The sequence below is a fragment of the Oncorhynchus nerka genome, linkage group LG22, assembly GCF_034236695.1.
Source record: "Oncorhynchus nerka isolate Pitt River linkage group LG22, Oner_Uvic_2.0, whole genome shotgun sequence".
In the NCBI taxonomy this organism is placed as follows: domain Eukaryota; kingdom Metazoa; phylum Chordata; class Actinopteri; order Salmoniformes; family Salmonidae; genus Oncorhynchus; species Oncorhynchus nerka.
This window is the reverse complement of record NC_088417.1, coordinates 106,565,786-106,583,344: the sequence shown is the minus strand read 5'-3', so window position 1 is coordinate 106,583,344 and position 17,559 is coordinate 106,565,786. Positions and strand designations below refer to the sequence as shown.

Below are 17,559 nucleotides of genomic sequence, written 5' to 3'. Positions count from 1 at the left end.
AGGGCTGTCATTACCTGTGTTTGCCAGGGCTGTCATTACCTGTATTTGCCAGGGCTGTCACATGCCAGGGCTGTCATTACCTGTATTTACCAGGGCTGTCATTACCTGTGTTTGCCAGGGCTGTCATTACCTGTGTTTGCCAGGGCTGTCACATGCCAGGGCTGTCATTACCTGTGTTTGCCAGGGCTGTCATTACCTGTGTTTGCCAGGGATGTCATTACCTGTGTTTGCCAGGGCTGTCATTACCTGTATTTGCCAGGGCTGTCATTACCTGTATTTACCAGGGCTGTCATTACCTGTGTTTACCAGGGCTGTCATTACCTGTATTTGCCAGGACTGTCATTACCTGTCACATGCCAGGGCTGTCATTACCTGTGTTTGCCAGGGCTGTCATTCCCTGTCACATGCCAGGGCTGTCATTACCTGTATTTACCAGGGCTGTCATTACCTGTGTTTGCCAGGGCTGTCACATGCCAGGGCTGTCATTACCTGTGTTTGCCAGGGCTGTCACATGCCAGGGCTGTCATTACCTGTCACATGCCAGGGCTGTCATTACCTGTGTTTGCCAGGACTGTCAGTACCTGTGTTTGCCAGGGCTGTCATTACCTGTATTTGCCAGGACTGTCATTACCTGTGTTTGCCAGGGCTGTCACATGCCAGGGCTGTCATTACCTGTGTTTGCCAGGGCTGTCATTACCTGTATTTACCAGGGCTGTCATTACCTGTATTTTCCAGGGCTGTCATTACCTGTGTTTGCCAGGGCTGTCATTACCTGTGTTTGCCAGGGCTGTCACATGCCAGGGCTGTCATTACCTGTGTTTGCCAGGGCTGTCATTACCTGTGTTTGCCAGGGCTGTCATTACCTGTCACATTCCTGGGCTGTCATTACCTGTATTTGCCAGGACTGTCATTACCTGTGTTTACCAGGGATGTCATTACCTGTGTTTGCCAGGGCTGTCATTATCTGTGTTTGCCAGGGCTGTCATTACCTGTGTTTGCCAGGGCTGTCATTACCTGTATTTGCCAGGACTGTCATTACTTGTGTTTACCAGGGCTGTCATTACCTATATTTGCCAGGGCTGTCATTACCTGTATTTGCCAGGGCTGTCATTACCTGTGTTTGCCAGGGCTGTCATTACCTGTATTTACCAGGGCTGTCATTACCTGTATTTGCCAGGGCTGTCATTACCTGTATTTACCAGGGCTGTCATTACCTGTATTTGCCAGGGCTGTCATTACCTGTGTTTGCCAGGGCTGTCACATGCCAGGGCTGTCATTACCTGTATTTGCCAGGGCTGTCACATGACAGGGCTGTCATTACCTGTGTTTGCCAGTGCTGTCACATGCCAGGGCTGTCATTACCTGTATTTGCCAGGGCTGTCATTACCTGTGTTTGCCAGGGCTGTCATTACCTGTGTTTGCCAGGACTGTCATTACCTGTGTTTGCCAGGGCTGTCATTACCTGTGTTTACCAGGGCTGTCATTACCTGTGTTTGACAGGGCTGTCACATGCCAGGGCTGTCATTACCTGTATTTACCAGGGCTGTCATTACCTGTGTTTGCCAGGGCTGTCATTACCTGTGTTTGCCAGGGCTGTCACATGCCAGGGCTGTCATTACCTGTGTTTGCCAGGGCTGTCATTACCTGTGTTTGCCAGGGCTGTCATTACCTGTGTTTGCCAGGGCTGTCATTACCTGTGTTTGCCAGGGCTGTCATTACCTGTATTTGCCAGGGCTGTCATTACCTGTATTTACCAGGGCTGTCATTACCTGTGTTTACCAGGGCTGTCATGACCTGTATTTGCCAGGGCTGTCATTACCTGTATTTGCCAGGGCTGTCATTACCTGTGTTTGCCAGGGCTGTCATTACCTGTATTTGCCAGGACTGTCATTACCTGTCACATGCCAGGGCTGTCACATGCCAGGGCTGTCATTACCTGTATTTGCCAGGGCTGTCATTACCTGTATTTGCCAGGGCTGTCATTACCTGTGTTTGCCAGGGCTGTCATTACCTGTATTTGCCAGGGCTGTCACATGCCAGGGCTGTCACATGCCAGGGCTGTCATTACCTGTCACATGCCAGGGCTGTCATTACCTGTGTTTGCCAGGGCTGTCACATGCCAGGGCTGTCATTACCTGTGTTTACCAGGGCTGTCATTACCTGTGTTTGCCAGGGCTGTCATTACCTGTGTTTGCCAGGGCTGTCATTACCTGTATTTGCCAGGGCTGTCACATGCCAGGGCTGTCATTACCTGTGTTTGCCAGGGCTGTCATTACCTGTGTTTGCCAGGGCTGTCATTACCTGTATTTGCCAGGGCTGTCATTACCTGTATTTACCAGGGCTGTCATTACCTGTGTTTGCCAGGGCTGTCATTACCTGTGTTTACCAGGGCTGTCATTACCTGTGTTTGCCAGGGCTGTCATTACCTGTGTTTGCCAGGGCTGTCATTACCTGTGTTTGCCAGGGCTGTCATTACCTGTATTTACCAGGGCTGTCATTACCTGTGTTTGCCAGGGCTGTCATTACCTGTATTTGCCAGGGCTGTCATTACCTGTGTTTACCAGGGCTGTCATTACCTGTATTTGCCAGGGCTGTCATTACCTGTGTTTGCCAGGGCTGTCACAGGCCAGGGCTGTCATTACCTGTATTTGCCAGGGCTGTCACAGGCCAGGGCTGTCATTACCTGTATTTGCCAGGGCTGTCACATGCGAGGGCTGTCACATGCCAGGGCTGTCATTACCTGTATTTGCCAGGGCTGTCATTACCTGTATTTGCCAGGGCTGTCATTACCTGTGTTTGCCAGGGCTGTCATTACATGTGTTCGCCAGGACTGTCATTACCTGTGTTTGCCAGGGCTGTCATTACCTGTGTTTGCCAGGGCTGTCATTACCTGTGTTTACCAGGGATGTCATTACCTGTGTTTACCAGGGCTGTCATTACCTGTGTTTGCCAGGGCTGTCACATGCCAGGGCTGTCATTACCTGTATTTACCAGGGCTGTCATTACCTGTATTTGCCAGGGCTGTCATTACCTGTGTTTGCCAGGGCTGTCACATGCCAGGGCTGTCATTACCTGTATTTGCCAGGGCTGTCATTACCTGTATTTGCCAGGGCTGTCATTACCTGTATTTGCCAGGGCTGTCATTACCTGTGTTTACCAGGGCTGTCACATGCCAGGGCTGTCATTACCTGTGTTTGCCAGGGCTGTCACATGCCAGGGCTGTCATTACCTGTGTTTACCAGGGCTGTCATTACCTGTGTTTGCCAGGGCTGTCATTACCTGTGTTTACCAGGGCTGTCATTACCTGTGTTTGCCAGGGCTGTCATTACCTGTATTTACCAGGGCTGTCATTACCTGTATTTGCCAGGGCTGTCATTACCTGTGTTTGCCAGGGCTGTCATTACCTGTATTTGCCAGGGCTGTCACATGCCAGGACTGTCATTACCTGTCACATGCCAGGGCTGTCATTACCTGTGTTTGCCAGGGCTGTCATTACCTGTATTTGCCAGGGCTGTCATTACCTGTGTTTGCCAGGGCTGTCATTACCTGTATTTGCCAGGGCTGTCACATGCCAGGGCTGTCACATGCCAGGGCTGTCATTACCTGTCACATGCCAGGGCTGTCATTACCTGTGTTTGCCAGGGCTGTCATTACCTGTGTTTGCCAGGGCTGTCATTACCTGTATTTGCCAGGGCTGTCATTACCTGTCACATGCCAGGGCTGTAATTACCTGTGTTTGCCAGGGCTGTCATTACATGTGTTTGCCAGGACTGTCATTACCTGTGTTTGCCAGGGCTGTCATTACCTGTGTTTGCCAGGGCTGTCATTACCTGTGTTTACCAGGGATGTCATTACCTGTGTTTACCAGGGCTGTCATTACCTGTGTTTGCCAGGGCTGTCACATGCCAGGGCTGTCATTACCTGTATTTACCAGGGCTGTCATTACCTGTGTTTGCCAGGGCTGTCATTACCTGTGTTTACCAGGGATGTCATTACCTGTGTTTACCAGGGCTGTCATTACCTGTGTTTGCCAGGGCTGTCACATGCCAGGGCTGTCATTACCTGTATTTACCAGGGCTGTCATTACCTGTATTTGCCAGGGCTGTCATTACCTGTGTTTGCCAGGGCTGTCACATGCCAGGGCTGTCATTACCTGTATTTGCCAGGGCTGTCATTACCTGTATTTGCCAGGGCTGTCATTACCTGTATTTGCCAGGGCTGTCATTACCTGTGTTTACCAGGGCTGTCACATGCCAGGGCTGTCATTACCTGTGTTTGCCAGGGCTGTCATTACCTGTGTTTGCCAGGGCTGTCATTACCTGTGTTTACCAGGGCTGTCATTACCTGTGTTTGCCAGGGCTGTCATTACCTGTGTTTACCAGGGCTGTCATTACCTGTGTTTGCCAGGGCTGTCATTACCTGTATTTACCAGGGCTGTCATTACCTGTATTTGCCAGGGCTGTCATTACCTGTGTTTGCCAGGGCTGTCATTACCTGTATTTGCCAGGGCTGTCACATGCCAGGACTGTCATTACCTGTCACATGCCAGGGCTGTCATTACCTGTGTTTGCCAGGGCTGTCATTACCTGTATTTGCCAGGGCTGTCATTACCTGTGTTTGCCAGGGCTGTCATTACCTGTATTTGCCAGGGCTGTCACATGCCAGGGCTGTCACATGCCAGGGCTGTCATTACCTGTCACATGCCAGGGCTGTCATTACCTGTGTTTGCCAGGGCTGTCATTACCTGTGTTTGCCAGGGCTGTCATTACCTGTATTTGCCAGGGCTGTCATTACCTGTCACATGCCAGGGCTGTAATTACCTGTGTTTGCCAGGGCTGTCATTACCTGTATTTACCAGGGCTGTCATTACCTGTGTTTGCCAGGGCTGTCATTACCTGTCACATGCCAGGACTGTCATTACCTGTATTTGCCAGGGCTGTCATTACCTGTATTTGCCAGGACTGTCATTACCTGTCACATGCCAGGGCTGTCACATGCCAGGGCTGTCATTACCTGTATTTACCAGGGCTGTCATTCAAATCAAATTTTATTTGTCACATACACATGGTTAGCAGATGTTCATGCGAGTGTAGCGAAATGCTTGTGCTTCTAGTTCCGACAATGCAGTGATAACCAACAAGTAATCTAACTAACAATTCCAAAACTACTGTCTTATACACAGTGTAAGGGGATAAGGAATATGTACATAAGGATATATGAATGAGTGATGGTACAGAGCAGCATACAGTAGATGGTATCGAGTACAGTATATACATATGAGATGAGTATGTAGACAAAGTAAACAAAGTGGCATAGTTAAAGTGGCTAGTGACATAAGAATGCAGTCGATGATCTAGAGTACAGTATATACATATGCATATGAGATGAATAATGTAGGGTAAGTAACATTATATAAGGTAGCATTGTTTAAAGTGGCTAGTGATATATGTACATCATTTCCCATTATTAAAGTGGCTGGAGTTGGGTCAGTGTCAATGACAGTGTGTTGGCAGCAGCCACTCAATGTTAGTGGTGGCTGTTTAACAGTCTGATGGCCTTGAGATAGAACCTGTTTTTCAGTCTCTCGGTCCCAGCTTTGATGCACCTGTACTGACCTCGCCTTCTGGATGATAGCGGGGTGAACAGGCAGTGGTTCGGGTGGTTGATGTCCTTGATGATCTTTATGGCCTTCCTGTAACATCGGGTGGTGTAGGTGTCCTGGAGGGCAGGTAGTTTGCCCCCGGTGATGCGTTGTGCAGACCTCACTACCCTCTGGAGAGCCTTACGGTTGAGGGCGGAGCAGTTGCCGTACCAGGCGGTGATACAGCCCGCCAGGATGCTCTCGATTGTGCATCTGTAGAAGTTTGTGAGTGCTTTTGGTGACAAGCCGAATTTCTTCAGCCTCCTGAGGTTGAAGAGGCGCTGCTGCGCCTTCTTCACGACGCTGTCAGTGTGAGTGGACCAATTCAGTTTGTCTGTGATGTGTATGCCGAGGAACTTAAAACTTGCTACCCTCTCCACTACTGATCCATCGATGTGGATAGGGGGTGTTCCCTCTGCTGTTTCCTGAAGTCCACAATCATCTCCTTAGTTTTGTTGACGTTGAGTGTGAGGTTATTTTCCTGACACCACACTCCGAGGGCCCTCACCTCCTCCCTGTAGGCCGTCTCGTCGTTGTTGGTAATCAAGCCTACCACTGTTGTGTCGTCCGCAAACTTGATGATTGAGTTGGAGGCGTGCATGGCCACGCAGTCGTGGGTGAACAGGGAGTACAGGAGAGGGCTCAGAACGCACCCTTGTGGGGCCCCGTATTGAGGATCAGCGGGGAGGAGATGTTGTTGCCTACCCTCACCACCTGGGGGCGGCCCGTCAGGAAGTCCAGAACCCAGTTGCACAGGGCGGGTCGAGACCCAGGGTCTCGAGCTTGATGACGAGCTTGGAGGGTACTATGGTGTTGAATGCCGAGCTGTAGTCGATGAACAGCATTCTCACATAGGTATTCCTCTTGTCCAGGTGGGTTAGGGCAGTGTGCAGTGTGGTTGAGATTGCATCGTCTGTGGACCTATTTGGGCGGTAAGCAAATTGGAGTGGGTCTAGGGTGTCAGGTAGGGTGGAGGTGATATGGTCCTTGACTAGTCTCTCAAAGCACTTCATGATGACGGAAGTGAGTGCTACGGGGCGGTAGTCGTTTAGCTCAGTTACCTTAGCTTTCTTGGGAACAGGAACAATGGTGGCCCTCTTGAAGCATGTGGGAACAGCAGACTGGTATAGGGATTGATTGAATATGTCCGTAAACACACCGGCCAGCTGGTCTGCGCATGCTCTGAGGGCGCGGCTGGGGATGCCGTCTGGGCCTGCAGCCTTGCGAGGGTTAACACGTTTAAATGTCTTACTCACCTCGGCTGCAGTGAAGGAGAGACCGCATGTTTTCGTTGCAGGCCGTGTCAGTGGCAATATATTGTCCTCAAAGCGGGCAAAAAAGTTATTTAGTCTGCCTGGGAGCAAGACATCCTGGTCCGTGACTGGGCTGGGTTTCTTCTTGTAGTCCGTGATTGACTGTAGACCCTGCCACATGCCTCTTGTGTCTGAGCCATTGAATTGAGATTCCACTTTGTCTCTGTACTGACGCTTAGCTTGTTTAATAGCCTTGCGGAGGGAATAGCTGCATTGTTTATATTCGGACATATTACCAGACACCTTGCCCTGATTAAAAGCAGTGGTTGTGTTTGTTACCTGTGTTTGCCAGGGCTGTCATTACCTGTATTTGCCAGGGCTGTCACATGCCAGGACTGTCATTACCTGTCACATGCCAGGGCTGTCACATGCCAGGGCTGTCATTACCTGTGTTTGCCAGGGCTGTCATTACCTGTATTTGCCAGGGCTGTCATTACCTGTGTTTGCCAGGACTGTCATTACCTGTATTTACCAGGGCTGTCATTACCTGTATTTGCCAGGGCTGTCACATGCCAGGGCTGTCATTACCTGTCACATGCCAGGGATGTCATTACCTGTGTTTGCCAGGGCTGTCATTACCTGTGTTTGCCAGGGCTGTCATTACCTGTGTTTGCCAGGGCTGTCATTACCTGTCACATGCCAGGGCTGTCATTACCTGTGTTTGCCAGGGCTGTCATTACCTGTATTTACCAGGGCTGTCATTACCTGTATTTACCAGGGCTGTCATTACCTGTATTTACCAGGGCTGTCATTACCTGTGTTTGCCAGGGCTGTCATTACCTGTATTTGCCAGGGCTGTCATTACCTGTGTTTGCGGGCAGGGCAGGGCAGGGCAGGGGAGAGGAGAGGGAGGGGAGGGGAGGGGAGGGGAGAGGGAGGAGAGGAGAGGAGAGGAGAGGGAGAGGAGAGGAGGAGAGGAGGGGAGGGGAGGGGAGGGGGAGGGGAGAGGGGAGGGGAGGGGAGAGGAGGGGGGAGAGGAGAGGAGAGGAGACAGGATGAATGTGATTTAACTAGCATGATACGCTGTTCATTCATTCATTATATGGGGATTGGAGAGGAGCTTATAGGGATTGGGAGCGCAGCCAAACCTCTGGTTCTCACAGCCATTTAGAACTTAATATGTTCATATTTACCATGAAGAAACCTTCCTTCTAGCAGGCGCTTTTATGGTGCATGGAGGGAGAGAGGCTAACGGGTCCACACTACACGTCCTGCTAGTCTTCACTAAGCCTGTAGTCTACAGTAGAGACCTGCTAGTCTTCACTAAGCCTGTAGTCTACAGTAGAGACCTGCTAGTCTTCACTAAGCCTGTAGTCTACAGTAGAGACCTGCTAGTCTTCTCTAAGTCTGTAGTCTACAGTAGAGACCTGCTAGTCTTCACTAAGCCTGTAGTCTACAGTAGAGACCTGCTAGTCTTCTCTAAGCCTGTAGTCTACAGTAGAGACCTGCTAGTCTTCTCTAAGCCTGTAGTCTACAGTAGAGACCTGCTAGTCTTCACTAAGCCTGTAGTCTACAGTAGAGACCTGCTAGTCTTCTCTAAGCCTGTAGTCTACAGTAGAGACCTGCTAGTCTTCTCTAAGCCTGTAGTCTACAGTAGAGACCTGCTAGTCTTCTCTAAGCATGTAGTCTACAGTAGAGACCTTCCTCTCTCACTCTCCTCTTCTCTCTCCTCCTCCCAGGCGCCCCTACCGGTCCCTATCTTAAAGAGGACCAGTTCCACTGGCAGCTCCATGCTCACTATTACCCCCCCCTGCTCCGGTCTGCCGGTGTACGTAAGTTCATGGTGGGATATGAAATGCTGGCGCAGGAGCAGAGAGACCTTACACCTGAACAGGTAATACATTTGGGAAACACTATTACTACAACATATGCTATATATAAGCACAGATCTTCGTATGTCTAAAACATTTAGTAATTAGCTAAACTATTCCTATGTGTCCATGTTATTTACCACAGCTCCTAATAAAGTTATCAAGCTACTCTGACAGGTTAACTGTCTAAATTATTAGCTACCTCAACTATGTAACTCTGACTGAGGGTCCAGGCTGTAACTCTGGGGAGGGTCCAGGCTGTAACTCTGACTGAGGGTCCAGGCTGTAACTCTGACTGAGGGTCCAGGCTGTAACTCTGACTGAGGGTCCAGGCTGTAACTCTGACTGAGGGTCCAGGCTGTAACTCTGACTGAGGGTCCAGGCTGTAACTCTGACTGAGGGTCCAGGCTGTAACTCTGACTGAGGGTCCAGGCTGTAACTCTGAGGGAGGGTCCAGGCTGTAACTCTGACTGAGGGTCCAGGCTGTAACTCTGAGGGAGGGTCCAGGCTGTAACTCTGACTGAGGGTCCAGGCTGTAACTCTGAGGGAGGGTCCAGGCTGTAACTCTGACTGAGGGTCCAGGCTGTAACTCTGAGGGTCCAGGCTGTAACTCTGAGGGAGGGTCCAGGCTGTAACTCTGAGGGAGGGTCCAGGCTGTAACTCTGAGGGAGGGTCCAGGCTGTAACTCTGAGGGAGGGTCCAGGCTGTAACTCTGAGGGAGGGTCCAGGCTGTAACTCTGACTGAGGGTCCAGGCTGTAACTCTGACTGAGGGTCCAGGCTGTAACTCTGACTGAGGGTCCAGGCTGTAACTCTGACTGAGGGTCCAGGCTGTAACTCTGAGGGAGGGTCCAGGCTGTAACTCTGAGGGAGGGTCCAGGCTGTAACTCTGAGGGAGGGTCCAGGCTGTAACTCTGAGGGAGGGTCCAGGCTGTAACTCTGAGGGAGGGTCCAGGCTGTAACTCTGAGGGAGGGTCCAGGCTGTAACTCTGAGGGAGGGTCCAGGCTGTAACTCTGACTGAGGGTCCAGGCTGTAACTCTGAGGGTCCAGGCTGTAACTCTGAGGGAGGGTCCAGGCTGTAACTCTGAGGGAGGGTCCAGGCTGTAACTCTGAGGGAGGGTCCAGGCTGTAACTCTGAGGGAGGGTCCAGGCTGTAACTCTGAGGGAGGGTCCAGGCTGTAACTCTGACTGAGGGTCCAGGCTGTAACTCTGACTGAGGGTCCAGGCTGTAACTCTGACTGAGGGTCCAGGCTGTAACTCTGACTGAGGGTCCAGGCTGTAACTCTGAGGGAGGGTCCAGGCTGTAACTCTGAGGGAGGGTCCAGGCTGTAACTCTGAGGGAGGGTCCAGGCTGTAACTCTGAGGGAGGGTCCAGGCTGTAACTCTGAGGGAGGGTCCAGGCTGTAACTCTGAGGGAGGGTCCAGGCTGTAACTCTGAGGGTCCAGGCTGTAACTCTGAGGGAGGGTCCAGGCTGTAACTCAGACTCGCACTCCGCCCAGTACTAATTGAGGCTGATGGGGGAGTTTGTGAGTAATCAAGGGCTGATTGCTCATCAGGACCCCGGAAGTATGGTTACGCTCGTAACCACGAGCCTGCTGAACCAGGAGACTGAAAGGGGTAGGGAGATGTCCCTATGTACTGTGTTCATGGTGACACAAAGCGGTATCCAACTGTATGGACCAACATGGTGACGCCACAAGGGAGCTGCCAGATGACGGTGGGTGCAGTGCCCCCTATGGGGGCACGAGTTGAGGAAGAAGGTACGGGCCGGCCGAAGAAGAGAGCGGGGACGACCAAAAGCCTGTGCGGCCCGGAAGCAACCGGTTAACCTGCATTGGTCTACGGCTCCGGAGTCGGAGGGGGCGCCGGAACCCGAACCCCCTAGGGAACCCCTGGAGGAGGAACCCATCCTCCTCGATTTCGAGGGGCCAGTCGAGACCCCGCTGGGGGCCAACTGAGGGGAAAATTCAGGACGGCCCAGTGGAAGGATCCGAACATGAAAGCCACCGCAGCCCAAGTGATAGCGGTGGATGGACTGCTACTTCCGTGGGTGAGTGACTGGCGATACCCCCATTTCGAAATCAAGAATAACCTTTTGTATCAGGTGTGACGCCAACACAGGGAACTTCGAGAGGTATTGTTTTCTTGCCCCGAAGGTACGTGGGAACCGTTCTTCAGCTGGCCCACACCCACCTGTTGGGGGCGCACCTGGGAATGGAGAAGACCTGGGAACGGCTCGCCGCCCGGTTCCACTGGCCCGGGATGGGGAGGGCAGTGGAAGACTACTGTCGCAGCTGTCCGGAGTGTCAACTCACTGCCCCGAAAGCTCACTTCCGAAGCCCATTCGTGTCCCTACTGATCATCGGGGTGCCCTTTGAAATCATCGCCATAGACATAGTGGGACCCCTGGTAAAAACAGCACGAGGACACCGGTACATCCTGGTGATAGTAGATTATGCCACCCGGATTATCGAGGCAATTCCACTACGGGTATCCAAGGGATCCGCCCGGGAGCTGTTCCACCTCTTTTGCAGGGTAGGCATCCCGAACGAGATCTTGACAGACCAAGGTACGGAGTTTATGTCCCGCCTGATGAAAGAGTTGTCCTGCAGATCAAGCAGATCCGAACCTTTGTTTTTCACCCACAGATGGATGGGCTCGTCGAGCGCTTTACACGCTGAAACAGATGCTGCGGAAGGTCATCGAGCAGGATTGGAAGAACTGGGACCAGCTACTACCCCACCTAATGTTCTCAATCCGAGAAGTACCCCAATCCTCCACTGGGCTTTCCCCGTTCGAACTTCGGGAGGAGGCCACGCAGGCCTACTGGACCGCGCAAAGAAGGTGTGGGAAGCTGAAACGACCCCCTTACGCAGCGTAGTAGAGCACGTGGAGACGATGAGGAAGCGGATGACAGCCATATGGCCCATCGTGGGGGAACATATGGAGAAGGCCCAATGCGCGAGAATTCCCAGGTGGGAGACAGGAGACAGGGTGCTGGTCTTAATACCCACGGCCAGAAGTAAGTTCCTAGCAACACGGCACGGACCATACGAGGTGGTCGAGAAGATGGGACCTGTCAATTACCGCATACGGCAACCGGGGAGATAGAAACTTCAACAGAACCTTCAACAGAACCTGTTGAAGAAGTGGCATGAGAGGACAGCCTTGGCCATGTTATGGTCGGGACCCAGGACGCAAACGGGACCAGTGGTGGTCCCGAGCAATGAGGACCTTGAGCCGGCCCAGAAGCAAGGGCTCGGAGAGCTTGTTGATCGGAACACGGCGGTGTTCTCCAACGAGCCTCATTGAACACCACATCCGTTCCCCGCGAAACAGTAAGAAAGAGGCCATATCGGATTCCGGAGACCCGAAGAAAGGCCGTGAAACAGGAAGTGGAGGCTATGCTGAGGATGGGTGTCGTTGAAGAGTCCCACAGTACATGGTGCAGCCCCATCGTGTTGGTGCCCAAACCGGACGGGAGCCTCCGCTTCTGTAACGATTTCCGGGGGGTGAACGACATCAGCTTGTTCGACGCATATCCCATGCCGAGGGGGGACGAGCTCATCGACCGATTGGGAAAGGCCCGGTACATCAGCACCCTTGACCTGACCAAAGGATATTTGCAGGTACCGTTGGCAGCCTCCTCCCGGGAGAAGACGGCGTTTTCGACACCAGACGGGTTGTATCAGTACCGGGGGCTCCCGTTCGGTCTCCACGGAGCCCCGCCCACATTCCAATGGCTGATGAACAAAGTACTTCGACCACACCAGCAGTACGCAGCGGCCTATTTGGTTGACATCATCATCCACAGCCAAGGTTGGGAAGAGCATCTGTCGCACCTCCAGGTGGTGCTGGACGCGGTCAGAAAAGCCGGGTTGACAGCGGACCCCAAGAAATGCAAACTAGGTTTCGAGGAGGTGGAATACCTGGGGTATTTGATGGGACAGGGGAACGTCAAGCCCCAGGAGAGGAAGGTTCACGCTGTGCGTGACTGACCCGTTCCACGCACCAAGACACGGGTCCTTCCTGGGACTGGCAAGATACTATAGCCGATTTATCCCCAACTTTGCGGCTATAGCTTCCCCCCTCGCCGATCTAACCAGGCCCCGCTTCCCGAAAAGAGTGAAATGGACGAACGAGACAGAAGCGGCACTCAGCCGTCTGAAGGAAGCGCTGTGCTCCCATCCGATTCTCTTAACGCCCGATTTCCAGGTGCTGATGGTGGTCCAGACGGATGCGTGTAATACGGAACTATGCCGTTCTGTCCCAGATACACGATGAGGAGGAGCACCCCTTCATGTACATCAGCAGAAAGCTGGTTCCTAGAGAGAAGAAGTACTCCATTGTGGAGAAAGAGTGTCTAGCGGTGAAGTGGGCGCTAAACACTCTCAAGTATTACCTGCTAGGTACCCACTTCAGCCTGGTCACGGACCATTCTCCCCTGGTCTGGATGGGTAAAGACACAAACGATCGGGTCACCAGGTGTCCCTTCAACACTTCTCTTTGTCTGTTGTTCACAGGTCAGGTCAGGAGGAAGCATGGAAACGCGGATGCCCTATTGAGAAGGGAGACATACGTCGCACTGACGACAGTCCCCTTCCCGACAGAGCTAGGGGGGGGGGGGGGGGCCGGCGGCGGCTGCGTACAGCAGGTCAGCCACCAGGGGGAGACTCGTCGAGGCCTGGTGACACACGGAGTATACATCACGAGGCGATGGCTCCATCTGCTGGACGTGCCAGGTCTCGACGGGCACTCCGCCCAGTACTAATTGGAGCTGATGGGGAGTTTGTGAGTAATCAAGGGCTGATTGCTCAGCAGCTGTACAAGCCCAATAAAGCTGCCAGAAGGGCAACACACAATAGAGGACTGGGGAAATGAAGGTGACTTCCGTGTAGTTGGAGACGGTGCCGGGGGCTAAGACGAGGGAGTACAGCAAGACCCGGAGCCCAGAAGACGGTATCCCGGAGAGGGTCTCATGGGGGAGAACTATCCTTTTCTTATGATTTATTATTTAATAAACACCCTTGAAACCGAGCTAATCATACTCTGTCCGTGTCTGATCTGTGTAAACGTCTTGACCCAACCCCTTGGTCTGCCACAGTACATTATGACCTTAGTTCATCTTCAACTGTCTCTGTTGTACTTTACTGTGACTCTACTCTCTGTGTGTTCCATCCTCAGGCTGCTGAACGACTGAGGAACCTTCCAGAAGAACACTACAAGACCATTGAGACGGCAGGAAAGATTGGTGGAGAGACACCTCTGGCCCTACCACAACTCTGACCCTACCACACCTCTGACCCTACCACACCCCTGACCCTACCACACCTCTGATCCTGACCCTACCACACCTCTGACCCTACCACACCTCTGATCCTACCACACCTCTGATCCTGACCCTACCACACACCTGACCCTACCACACCTCTGATCCTGACCCTACCACACACCTGACCCTACCACACCTCTGACCCTACAACACCTCTGACCCTACCACACCTCTGATCCTGACTCTACCACACCTCTGACCCTACCACACCTCTGACCCTACCAACACTATGACCCTACCACACCTCTGACCCTACCCCACCTCTGATCCTGACCCTACCACACCTCTGATCCTGACCCTACCACACCCCTGACCCTACCACACCCCTGACCCTACCACACCTCTGACCCTACCACACCTCTGATCCTGACCCTACCACACCCCTGACCCTACCACACCTCTGACCCTACCACACCTCTGATCCTGACCCTACCACACCCCTGACCCTACCCTACCACACCCCTGACCCTACCACTACTCTGACCCTACCACACCTCTGACCCTGACCCTACCACACCTCTGACCCTACCACACCTCTGACCCTGACCCTACCACACCTCTGACCCTACCCCACCTCTGACCCTACCACACCTCTGATCCTGACCCTACCACACCTCTGACCCTACCACACCTCTGATCCTGACCCTACCACACCTCTGATCCTGACCCTACCACACCTCTGATCCTGACCCTACCACACCTCTGACTTTAACTCTGTCACAGGATCATCAACTAGACTCAGCAGCCAGTTGGTGAACCCTGGTCACATTGACATTAGATATTAAAGTATGAATAACAGGAAGTGCCTATCAAAACTATCAACAGTTTGATACAAATAATACTAGATCTCTTTTTGGGAAGAGAAATATATAACATTGCTGATGGTGCCTTCAGAAAGTTTTCACACCCCTTTTTCCACATTTAGCTTCAGCCTGAAGTTAAAATGTATTAGATTAAGATGTTATGTCACTGGCCTACACACAATATACCCCATAATGTTAAATTGGAATAATGTTTGTAAATTGATAAAAATAAAAAGTTAAAATGTCTTGAGTCAATAAGTATTCAACCCCTTTGTAATTGAACCCTAAATAAGTTCAGGAGTAAACATTTGCTCACATAAGTTGCATGTACTTACTATGTGCAACAATAGTGTTTAACATGATGTTTGAACATGTTTCTACCCCACACATACAACTATCTGGCAGGTCCCTCAATCGACTAGTGAATTTCAAGCACAGATTCAACCACAAAGACCAGGAAGGTTTTCCAATGCCTCACAAAGAAGGGCACCTATTGGTACATGGGTAAAAAAAGAAGCAGACATTGAACATCCTTTTGATCATGTTGAAGTTATTAACTACACTTTGGATGGTGTATCAATACACCCAGTCACTACAAAGATACAGGCATCCTTCCTAACTCAGTTGCCGAAGAGGAAGAAAACCACTCCGGTATTTCACCATGAGACCGATGTTGACTTTAAAATAGTTACAGAGATTAATGTGATATGAGTATACTGAGAATGGATCAACAACCTTAAAGTTAATCCATAATACTAACCTAATTTACAGAGTGAAAATAAATAAAAATATTCCAAAACAAGGCACTAAATTAAAACAGCAAAAAATGTGGCAGAGGAATGAGCTTTTTGTCCTGAATACAAAGGGTTATGTTTGGGGCAAATCTAACACAACACATCACTGAGTACGACTCATCACTGAGTACGACTCATCACTGAGTACGACTCATCACTGAGTACGACTTATTTTCAAGCATGGTCAAATGACATAAATAAAACACATTGGTCTAGCAGGTGTCACTGCAGGCTTCTGTTCCTGGCTCCAACAGTGCAGTAATTTCTAACAATTCACAACAATACACACAAATCTAAAAGTAAAAGAACGCAATTAAGAAATATTTCTCCAAAAAGTACAATCTTTGTCCCCATGTGCAGTTGAAAACTGTAGTCTGGCTTCTTTTATGGTGGTTTTGGAGCAGTGGCTTCTTCCTTGCTGAGTGGCCTTTCAGGTTATATCGATATAGGACTCGTTTTCCTGTGGATATATTTACTTTTGCACCTGTTTCCTCCAGCATCTTCACAGGGTCCTTTGCTTTTGTTCTGGGATTGATTTGCACTTTTCGCACCAAAGTACTTTCATCTCTAGGAGACAGAACGCGTCTCCTTCCTGAGCGGTATGACGGCTGCGTGGTCCCATGGTGTTTATACTTGCATACTATTGTTTGTACAGATGAATGTGGTACCTTCAGGCATTTGGAAATTGCTCCCAAGGATGAACCAGACTTGTGAAGGTCTACAATGTTTTTTCTGAGGTGTTAGCTGATTTCTTTTGATTTTCCCACGATGGCAAGCTAAGAGGCACTGAGTTTGAAGGTAGGCCTTGAAATACATCCACAGGTCCAATTGACTCAAATTATGTCAATTAGCCTATCAGAAGCTTCTAAAGCAATGACATAATTTTCTGGATTTTTCCAAGCTGTTTAAAGGCACAGTCAACTTAGTGTATGTAAACTTCTGACCCACTGGAATTGTGATACAGTGAATTATAAGTGAAATAATCTGTAAACAATTGTTGGAAAAATGACTTGTGTCATGCACAAAATAGATGTCCTAACCCACTTGCTAAAACTATAGTTTGTTAACAAGAAATTTGTGGAGTGGTTGAAAAACTAGTTTTAATGACTCCTACCTAAGTGTATGTAAACTAGTGTTAATGACTCCAACCTAAGTGTATGTAAACTAGTTTTAATGACTCCTACCTAAGTGTATGTAAACTAGTTTTAATGACTCCTACCTAAGTGTATGTAAACTAGTTTTAATGACTTCTACCTAAGTGTATGTAAACTAGTTTTAATGACTCCTACCTAAGTGGATGTAAACTAGTTTTAATGACTCCAACCTAAGTGGATGTAAACTTCCGACTTCAACTGTAAATATCAGGACGTGCAATGTTGGAGTGGCATTGACTAAAATACAGTAGAATAGAATACAGTATATACATATGAGATGAGTAAAGCATAGACTAAAATACAGTAGAATAGAATACAGGATACATTACATTACATTTAAGTCATTTAGCAGACGCTCTTATCCAGAGCGACTTACAAATTGGTGCATTCACCTTATGACCTCCAGTGGAACAGTAGTGCATCTAAATCTTTTCAGGGGGAGGGGGGGTGAGAGGGATTACTTTATCCTATCCTAGGTATTCCTTAAAGAGGTGGGGTTTCAGGTGTCTCCGGAAGGTGGTGATTGACTCCGCTGTCCTGGCATTATGAGGAGTTTGTTCCACCATTGGGGGGCCAGAGCAGCGAACAGTTTTGACTGGGCTGAGCGGGAACTGTACTTCCTCAGTGGTAGGGAGGCGAGCAGGCCAGAGGATATACATATGAGATGAGTAAAGCATAGACTAAAATACAGTAGAATAGAATACAGGATAT

The 17,559-nt window shown here is 50.4% G+C and overlaps 1 protein-coding gene across 1 annotated transcript in view; it reads left to right on the top strand.

Moving 5' to 3' along the window:
* The window catches only part of LOC135563856 (galactose-1-phosphate uridylyltransferase-like), a 42,666-nt gene extending 27,520 nt beyond the window's left edge, over positions 1-15,146 (top strand). Inside the window, exons 2-3 of the mRNA XM_065007698.1 lie at positions 8,634-8,788; positions 13,950-15,146. Coding sequence (XP_064863770.1) covers positions 8,634-8,788; positions 13,950-14,051 — 257 coding nt within the window. The 3' untranslated portion in view covers positions 14,052-15,146. The remainder of the gene's footprint in view (positions 1-8,633; positions 8,789-13,949) is intronic.
* Positions 15,147-17,559: the final 2,413 nt, after the last annotated feature.